At 38.3% G+C, this 10,158-nt stretch overlaps 2 protein-coding genes across 2 annotated transcripts in view; both read left to right on the forward strand.

Moving 5' to 3' along the window:
• Positions 1 to 6,601, forward strand: part of phc3 (polyhomeotic homolog 3) — a 24,864-nt gene extending 18,263 nt beyond the window's left edge. The window contains exons 8-16 of the mRNA XM_016535259.1: positions 1 to 717; positions 1,475 to 1,634; positions 1,835 to 2,085; positions 2,414 to 2,546; positions 2,777 to 2,891; positions 3,819 to 3,915; positions 3,989 to 4,259; positions 4,497 to 5,544; positions 6,590 to 6,601. Of these exons, the coding sequence (XP_016390745.1) occupies positions 1 to 717; positions 1,475 to 1,634; positions 1,835 to 2,085; positions 2,414 to 2,546; positions 2,777 to 2,891; positions 3,819 to 3,915; positions 3,989 to 4,259; positions 4,497 to 4,657 (1,905 nt within the window). The 3' untranslated portion in view covers positions 4,658 to 5,544; positions 6,590 to 6,601. The remainder of the gene's footprint in view (positions 718 to 1,474; positions 1,635 to 1,834; positions 2,086 to 2,413; positions 2,547 to 2,776; positions 2,892 to 3,818; positions 3,916 to 3,988; positions 4,260 to 4,496; positions 5,545 to 6,589) is intronic.
• A 1,515-nt stretch (positions 6,602 to 8,116) lies between these two features.
• cldn11b (claudin 11b) overlaps positions 8,117 to 10,158 on the forward strand; it is a 4,633-nt gene continuing 2,591 nt past the window's right edge. Inside the window, exons 1-2 of the mRNA XM_016535248.1 lie at positions 8,117 to 9,144; positions 9,438 to 9,602. Of these exons, the coding sequence (XP_016390734.1) occupies positions 8,919 to 9,144; positions 9,438 to 9,602 (391 nt within the window). The 5' untranslated portion in view covers positions 8,117 to 8,918. The remainder of the gene's footprint in view (positions 9,145 to 9,437; positions 9,603 to 10,158) is intronic.

Here is a 10,158-nt window from a genome sequence, read left to right on the forward strand (position 1 = left end):
CCCCCAAACTCTCCCCCCGCCACACCAAAGAAGCCTCATCCAGAATTAAAGCGCTGCCCGTCCACCCAGTCATCCCAAAGCGTGTCGGCGCAGAGCGCTTCAGTGCCCATCACCGTTCCTTCCCCCGCGAGGTCTCACCTCACACCCCATACCCTGACTTTGCCCTTGAGGTCTTCCTCACCCGGTGGGTCCTTACTGGCTACAAAACAGCTGCTGAGGATCGCGTTGTCTTCTGCATCTGCCCAGTGCACCAACGGCCAATCAAAGACAGCTACTGTGTCCCCGCCCCACGATCTCATCCAATCCAAGCCGCTCATCTCGCCTGTGCTCGCTAAACCAGAGTGTCCCGCCCAGCCATTACGGACTCCAAACCCATGCCCACAGCTGGTGCAGCTGTCGCCCTCCAGACAAACCACAGCGGCCACACCTCTCATCACCACCCCACTGCTGGCGTCTCCTCAAAGGGCATCCCCTCCGTCTCCAGTGCTGCCCCTGGTGTCCACCAGCAGCATTCTCGCACCGCTGCAGTCTCTTTTGACCTCACAGAGTCCAACACAGCCACCCGAGACGTCGAAAGAGCCGAAGGATAGAAAGGAAGAGCAGAAGGAGGGAGATGTACCAGAACAGACTCCTCAAGATCTGAAATGTCCAGCTCCCCAAGAGAAAATCACCCAGCCTGTCACCGTAGATCAGCCATCAAGCGAAACTACGGAGAAGGTTATTAAATACAGTGCAAACTTCAAACTTCTTAGGATACATTTGAAAGAACTTTACTTTTTGTGGGCGACCAATATGGATTTTCAATGGCCGATACTATGATATTTAGAGAGAAGTGTGGCCGATTTAATGCTAAAAAGACAATTTAATGATGATAAATGTTACATTGATAAATTGCTGAAGTGAAATAAACACAAAATTTGTTCAAAATTGGATTTTGGAAACAATGCAAGGGGAAGCGCTTGATAACTGGCCAATCAGGCAGTTATAATCCAATGCTCATAGTCTCATAATGGTGAAATATCAAATATTATCTGATTAATACTCATGGGCGATATATCAGTCTATCATTACTTCTTAAAATAACTTTTTTTTCCCAGCAGGGTTATTATAGTTAATTCAAACTAAAACCAAAAAAAAAGTTCATTACATTTTCATTATTAAATTATAAAATAAACGTTAACTGAAAATAAATAGAAATTATTTATTTCAGCTAGTTGCATTTTCATTTAGTTTAGCTTGATATACTAAAAAAAATTTAAACTAAAACTGAAATAAAAATAAATAAAAACTATATTGACTTATTTAAACAAAAAAGCTAAAAAACATTACTACAACTAACTAAAATTAAAATATACAAATAAAAACTTTCTAAATATTAATATAACTATAATAGTATCTCAATGATACTATCGTAATATTGTTTTACAGTAATGCTTTAGTGAGTATATGTTGACGTGAACAATCTCTGTTTCAGGTCTTGGACAAAATAACAGTCTGCACAGAGGATTCGAGGACTGACAGCCAGATCAAGACGTCACAGAAGAATGAGACACTCTCGACCTCAGTCGCACCATGGCCAGCTGAGAAAGATGACCAGTGTGAGGAAATGTCCACCCAGTCAGACAATCACTCAGGTATATAGAGTCATAGTCTGCAATGAAAAGTCAAATATTTCTCATCAAATATATACAATTTATCTGAATGTTTTAGGAGAAACATCTGAGATAGTTCATACCTCAATATATAACTGAGAACTCCATAAAGTCTCCTGAAATCTGAAGCAGGATTTATATACCCTGTTGGTAATATCACAACTGTCTTCATCTTCATCTAGCAATTTCCAGCCTGTCCTCTGACATGTCACCCATCCAGTCCTCCATCACTCAGCCATTAGATATGTCCCCTGTGGACAGCTGCTTTCCTCCAAAATTTCACCCTGTGTTAGAGAGGCCACCAGTTCAACCTCCCACCGTCACTCAGATGAAGGCCACAGAGGCTCAGCAACCATCAGAAGCGGCCAAACCTTTGGTTCTAACACACCTGGTGGAAGGATTTATCATACAGGAAGGACTGGAGCCATTCCCGGTAAACAAAATGTCTATCAACCACTGATATCAGCATAATATATATATATTATATTGTAGCGAATCAGCTCATGGGAAATATGAATAATTAATCATAACTAGCTATAATTAATTATAAATATTTAGATCCACTGTAGATATTTACTTGACCTCTCAGGGTCAACTGTCTGTCAATTCTAAGAACGTTAATTTCCTGGTTAAGGGAAATAACTTTCTTACTGTACAATTCTACAAAAGCTTGTAGCATAAATCTACATTACATTTTAAAATATATTAAAATAGAAAATGTTTATTATATTTTGTAATAATATTTCACAATAATCCCACAGGTGAGCAGGTCGTCTCTGATGGTGGGTCCTGTCCATGAGTCTGGGGTGAATGGTGTGAGGGAAGCAGAACTCATCCCTTCCAGTTCAGAACCTCCAGAGGACTCCACAGACTCAGATGATGTGGTTACAAACAGTAAGTAAAACATCTGCCTTCTTTTCTAAGTTTGTATTTGTAGTTTATTGCATCATCTTTATTACAAAAATACCATGTAATCTTTAACTAAACAATTTATGGCCGCCAAAATCAATCAATCAATCAGTCAATCAATCAATATTATCTATCTATCTATCTATCTATCTATCTATCTGTCTATCTGTCTGTCTGTCTGTCTGTCATCTTTTACTAATATTTTTTCACTGTAGATGGTGTCGGACGGTCCCACAAGCTTGTTCTGCAGTGCCAATTTTGCAAGAGGAAAGGCACCGCCCAAACATTCCCACGCTCCAAACGCTTCTGCTCCAAATCCTGTGCCAAGAGGTACTCCTCCATTACGTGACATAAATAACACATTGACGGAATAAAATAAACAACCTGACCTATTAGTATAACTGACACAATAATGAATGGGTGTCTGACTTGTATTCTGGCACAAACAACTGCTCCATCAACACCCTTGCAAACGTCTCTCTTGCTTAGTTGGGTCAGAAACCACAACTGAAAGGGTCTGAGCATGATTTCCTGCATGTATCTAGAGTTCTCTTCAAGAATAAAAGAACACATGTCAAATTGACTCTTTGTGTGGTGTTGAAAAGGGTATTTCCCTCAGCAGCTTAACAAATTAATATGCATGCGTCCGCATTAAATGTTTGGACACCTATAAATGTTATGAATGTTATTTCATTATACAGCAATTATCAAACTAAGTGGAGTTTATATTAAAGTAATACAGAACCAAAATACTTTCTCGATATTTTGAAGAGAACTGTTTACAAAAATAAGGATTTGTTTGGTTCATAGTTAATGTGGTGAACTGCAACTGTGGTTACTGTACTAGAACACCTATATGTCAAATTGAGGAACTAAAAATGACAACTTGGTCATTGCAAAATGTGCAATGCTAAGTGAAGTTAGCTAAGACAAAAGCTGAATCATTTGTTTGCAAACGCCACTTTTTCTATTTTGTTTCTAATGCAATGACTTTGATACATTTTTAAGTATACAAAAGTGTTTTTAGGAGCACTGTATTTAAGTATGGTGGAATAGTGAGTCATGCGCTCAAAGCCAGTAGCTAGCATTGTCCTAAAAAGACTCACACACTTACACATACATACTGTGACAGGATGTGGTCATGGTTTGTGATAAACATCAACCCTTGACACACATTACAAGCTGCAAGGCTGATTTTGGTCAGTATGTTGGGCTGACTAAAGACAACCTTTGTTTACCTTCTCGATCTTCTTGCAGGTTCAGTTACACCAAACGTTTCCGTGCGCTCAGGCGCTGTGTGAGTGAGGGGGGCCACAGATCTGAGCTCAGTGGTGCTGAGGAAAATTTCCACCAGGTTTGTCCAAGGCCTGTAAAACAATACACTTGTTTGAGATCTGTGTGCTATACTTAACTCTGTTACCGTCTAGGCCAAACATGGGACCACGGAGCAGTGGAGAATCCTTCAGCAGCCGCCACACGAGGGTGAAGATGTGACGGCTGCTCCAATGAAGACCAGGCTCCGCAGACACACGGAACAGGAACGAGAGCGAGAGATTAGAGTCAGGCAAACGGTGGAGGAGACGAGAAGTGCTCCCACCTCACCCATAGATCCTGTGTCTCCCACCGATGTCTCCCCCTATCCAGAACCAGCTCAGTGGTCGGTGGATCAAGTGTCAAGCTTTATATCCAATTTACCAGGTACAAAGAACCCCTATCTATTTATCTATCTATCTATCTATCTATCTATCTATCTATCTCTGTCTGTCTGTCTGTCTGTCCTCTTGTCTCTCTCTCTCTCTCTCTCTCTCTCTCTCTCTCTCTGTTAGCCAGGCTTTCTCAAGCTAACATTAAATTTATCTTGACAAACTTTTTCCAAACTTAGTTCCATTATGTGAATGTTAGCAGTACTGTTTTAACCCACCTCAATTATCTAAGGGTGTCAAGACATCGCAGAATCCTTCAGAGCCCAAGAGATCGACGGGCAGGCCTTGCTTCTTCTGACCGAAGACCATTTGATGAGCGCCATGAATGTCAAACTCGGCCCCGCTCTCAAAATATGTGCCCGCATCAACTCCCTAAAAGAAGGTGGAAGATAAAGAGAATGAAACAGAGACACAAAAGAAGCTAGGTATATCCTTGTGGACCATAAGAGCACTTGCCAATAGAATAGAGCCATTTTGTGCACTTTAATCTTCAGAGATTTATGCGATAATTTCATTGTTATGAGAAAGCTTACATGTATTTGCTTGAACTAAACTAGCAAAACCTTACAGTTCTTGTAAACTTAGCCTCTTTCTGAAAGCATGGTAGCAATATAATGGTCTCAGTCTGTGAGCGTTTTACCGGATGTATATTTAATCGCAGTAGGAGGGAACTGTTAGCGTCTCCTTTTTTTGTATGGGTAATCATGATCAGGGTCAATGATTTTATATTTTTGGCTGAAAGCAAAGGAGATCACTTCCTGTGTCAGCGCGGAGAGGTTTGACAAGAACGGAAGTGCTGTTATTGTGTGCATGTCCCTTTGTATATATTTTCCTATCGTATTCCATATGTATACATGTATAACAATGCAGTGTTCTGTGTGTATAAATTTAAAAAAAATGTTTTGTGAAGGATTTGTAATATTTAATATATTTGTCTTCTAAGGCTCTAGAAAGTACAAATGCGAATCATTTCAAGTTTATAAACATTTTTAAACGACGTTTGAGATACTGATATAAATGACATTTTGTGAAATCTCCGCAGTGGTACTGTGTAAATCAGACAGACTGTCAAAGAATAAGACAAGAAGAAGGTACCCGAAGGCAATCGTTTTAAATCAAGGCAGTGAAAAGGTGCCTTTTTTATGAGACCTTATGAAACTACTGTAGGCATTTTGCTGAGGCAAGCTATGTACTAGATTGTGTCATCAAGTGTTGTTTCTCATTGTTACATTACCTTTCTTGTGCCACTTTTGATTATTTAATTAAACCAACTACATTTTGTTACGGAACTTTGAATTGGTCATTTATTGTACACATTTCTTTGTTGATTTTATTATTGTTTTTGTCCTTTTACAGGTGCATTTTCAACATGTGGCAATGTGTTCAAAAGTTTGGGGTCAGTAATTTGTTTAGTTTTTTCCTCAGAAATTAATCATTTTGTTCAGCAAGAATGCATTAAATTGATCAAAAGTGGCAGTAAAGACTTTTACAATGTTACAAAAAATCTATTAAAAATGTTCTATCTATTCATCAAAGAATCATGAAAAAATGTATCATGGTTTCCAGAAAAATATTAAGTAACACAACTGTTTTCAACATTAATAATAAATGTTTCTTGAGCAGCAAATCAGCATATTCGAATGATTTCTGAAGGATCATGTGACACTGGAGTAATGGCTGCTGAAAAATAAGCTTTGTCATCCAGGAAAAAAATAAATAAATACAATAAAATCTAGTTTTAAAAAAGATCTTACTGACCCCACACGTTTGAACAGTAGTGTATAAATCTGTTTTCTGTCATTTAGTAAGGGTTTCTCTGAGCTTGGTATGAGTCATCATAAAGCCTCCAGATATGTTTCTTTTTTTTTTTAAAGGGGTCATATGATGCTGCTAAAAAGAACATTATTTTGTGTATTTGGTGTAATGAAATGTGTTTATGCGGTTTAAAGTAAAAAAAACACATTATTTTCCACATACTGTACATTATTGTTTCTCCTCTATGCCCCGCCTTTTTGAAACGCGTCGATTTTTACAAAGCTCATCGGTCTGAAAAAGCAAGGTGTGCTGTGATTGGCCAGCCACCTAGACAATACAAAGAGATAAATAAGTAAAAACACAACCCAGCATGCTTCATAATAAATTCCATTCATAACTATAAGAAATAAAATTACTAAAACTTTGAATTGCAAAAACGTATAGCCTCTGGAACAAAAGTGAATTTATATCTATTCGATGAACATTTAATGCTTCTGAATCTTCTTCCAGAGGGCAATACCTCAAAGTAAACCTTCAAGGGGTGAGAGTCATCTCCTGTAATACTACAAGTTTTCCGTAACATTTGTTGCTTGTAGAATTCTGCTAGACTCCACAAAGGCCTAACTAAGGTCTGCAAACAATTCTTATTCCTAAGAGAGAGTGAAGATTACCAGCATAAAAAAAGAAAAACTCAAGATACTCTCAATAAAAGTAGTATAAAAAGTTCTCAGTATGTTTTTTTGTACACAGAAGGAGTTCAATTTCCTAAGAGCTTACGTTTTTGATTCACTTTCTTAAAGGGGTCATAGGATGCTACATGTACATTTACAAGTTGGTTGAACTGAAATGTGTGTTGGCAGTGTGTGTACACAACCACCCTATAATGATAAAAAGCCACCCAGTGTTTTTTTTTTTAAATCGTGTTAAATGTTTTCTCTTTTCTCAAATCGAGCCGATCTCAGATGCCTGTCTGTGTGACGTCACACAGACAGGCCCCTCCCACGATAGTTTGATTGACAGTAGCGTTTCAGCACAGACTGGACTGGTGTCTTACCTTAGACCCGCCCTGAGTGACTGTCATCAGTCCACCATTGTATTACAACTGGAGCAGATGTAGACAAGAATGACTCCTAAACGATTGAGGTGTTCTGTTGTTGGATATAATAATGAACATAGCAGTCGTCATTTACAGATAGTTCCAAGATACTTGTACTCCTGTACCCTTTCAACTTTTTTTCCATAAAAATACACAGGTTTCACCTTTGAGGCGTTTTTTCTCAAATCAATTACCATCTCTTTCGTTTTAGTAATATTCAGTTTGTAGTTCAGCTTCTTTGCACCACTCAAAGAACTCGTGATCGTTACTGTCATCACATTCTGCACTTGTTAACAAAGATAGAAAAACTGTGTCATCAGCATATTTAACTACGTGACAGTTATCCTTAGTGCTGCCACATTCATTTGTATAGACTCAGAGTATAAAGAGAATTGAAGACAGTAGGCTATAGGCACCCCTGAGAAGATCCAATTGACGTAACAAGCGTATCCAACAACACTCCATTCAACATGACTCTTTTGCTGTCGTGACTCACATCAAATTCACATACAAGTTTCTTCGCTAAAATAATAGGATTCATTGTGTTGAACGCAGAGGAATAATCAACAAACAGCATTCTAGCAAATGTGCCTCCATTCTCTAAATGTTGTTGTGTGGTATTTAAGCGGAACGGCTTTGCATCATCCATACCTCTTTTAGTGCGATATGCAAACTGTAAAGAATCTAACTTATGACACGTAACTGTGATAAGTTGTGACTTAACTTCCCTCTCTAAGGCTTTCATAGCTAAAGAAGTTAATGCAATGGGCCGAAAATCCTTAAAAGAATGTGACTTCTCTCGCTTAGGAGTAGGTATTATGTTAGACGTTTTCCATAAGCAAGGAACTACAGCTTGATCCAGGGATGCCTGAAACAGTGAGTGAAACACAACACTGAGCTGCTCTGCAGTGTTTTAAGTGTTCTCCCACAGATGCCGTCTGGACCAGGCGCTTTGATAACAGGTGTAGCTTTCAGCTGCTTCATTACATAAGATGCAAATTCAAAGAGGTAGAGGGGCTCAATTTTTGTTTAAAATCATCAAGAACAGCACTTGTATCATGCTTCTCAAAACGTGTAAAAAACAAATTCAGGTCGTTGACCAATAAATTACCATCAACGTCCTTCACCGTTCCTTGCTTCGGTATACTTATCCGCCATATGTTCTTTATCCCATGCCAGACTGCCCTCATATCACCTTGAACAAAGTTATTTTCTATTTTGTTTTTGTAATTTAGTTTAGCATATCTGATTGTTCTTTTAACCTCCTTGTTGATCATTCTTTTCTGATGTCAAAAATTGGTCTTGGACAGCATAATATTATCTAACCCACTAGATGGCATTCACACCCAAAATAGTAATTTCATACTTCCTCAGAAAGCGTCTTTTTAAATTGTTATGGTTGACACAAAGTTCTGTTGTAGTTTGTGAAATATTATAACGATTATTTAATTTGGGAATAAGCCGAAAAATATAACACTGAGATAGAAAATAAAAGCAGAGACTTAATTATTTCTGTAATAAATCAAAGATGTTATTCTCCAAGCTTTGAGGGAAGGCGATTGTGACGTATGTGGCTGTGCTTTCTTCTGATTGGCTGAAAGTTCTGTTGAGCACGTCCATTATAAAAAGTAAATTTGCCAAATGGATTGTTTTCACAGTCCACTCTCAAACTGTTAGTATGCTAATCTTCTCCATAATTTAGGATAAGTGATCTTTAAATATTTTTAATGTTTTTGTATTAGTTTTTTTTACTTGAACACCATAAACAACATCTCTGCGAACACATTTGTATATTGAGTCAGAATGTCCCATAGCTGTCGTCTGCTTTGTGGTTTTTTAATGAGCTGCATCGGCTGGACTGGTATTATAATAGCGACCTCAACAAACGACTGGGTGGTGACCTGTAAATACGGCATGCACACCTGCAGGAAGATGGATGAGCTGGAGACCAAGGGCTTGTGGACAGAGTGCGTCATCTCTACTGCTCTCTATCACTGCCTCTCACTCAACCAGATCCTCGATATACCAGGTGAGAAAGAGTTCAACATATGTTCATATTTATTAAAATCATTATTTTGTTTGCATGCATTATTATTTTCTTCCGATTTATGGATTTTAAACAAATCGGCATTTAGTTTAGTTGTTTTTATTAGTCAGTAATGTCCTTTTTAACTCTAGAATATTATTTGAGTTGAAAAGTTCGCTGGAATTATTAAAAATTGTATATACGTGCCCTTTTTGTAATGTATATATCAGTTTTTTGTGTGCAAATTATAGGTTGTCGGGGAGGCTGAATGCATTTGTCGTTGTGTTTGTTTGAAGCTTACATCCAGACGTCTCGCGCTCTGATGGTCTCCTCCTCTCTGCTCGGTCTGCCGGCTCTGGCGCTCGTGTTGCTGGCGATGCCATGCGTCAAACTGAGCCAAGAGACTGAAGACACTAAACACAGACGCGCAGTCCTGGGAGGACTTCTTATACTGTTCATATGTGAGTTATTACTATGTTATTTATGAGAAATATATTAGGGTCAGCCTCAGGAAGAGGTGTGTCATTCACATCTCAACAATATGGACATTTCAATGGTCATTATAGCGCTGTCATTTAGTCACTCAAATGTTGTTCCAAAATCTGTTCACTTTATTTGTTATAGAACGCAAAAAGAGTCAATAATGTGCTATTTGCTGTTTTCAATGAATGAAAGTTTAAAGGGGTCATATGATGCAATTGCAATTTTTGAAATTCTTTGGAGTGTTACAAGCTCTTGGTGCATAAAGAAGATCTGTAAAGTTGCAAAGACTAAAGTCTCAAATCCAAAGAGATATTCTTTATAAAAGTTAAGAGTCAACCACGCCTACCTAAAACGGCTCGTTCTAACACGCCCCCACATGTCTACGTCACTATCTGGGAAGATTTGCATAACACCGCCCAAATGTTCACACAAAGAAAGAAGGAGTAACTTTTATTCTCGCTGTAATATTGAAAAGTGAAAAGTGAAAAAGTGAAAAGTGACGTGACATGTGGCCAAGTATGGTGACCCATACTC

This window comes from Sinocyclocheilus rhinocerous, unplaced genomic scaffold (assembly GCF_001515625.1).
Source record: "Sinocyclocheilus rhinocerous isolate Xijiao unplaced genomic scaffold, SAMN03320098_v1.1 scaffold1508, whole genome shotgun sequence".
NCBI classification, from domain to species: domain Eukaryota; kingdom Metazoa; phylum Chordata; class Actinopteri; order Cypriniformes; family Cyprinidae; genus Sinocyclocheilus; species Sinocyclocheilus rhinocerous.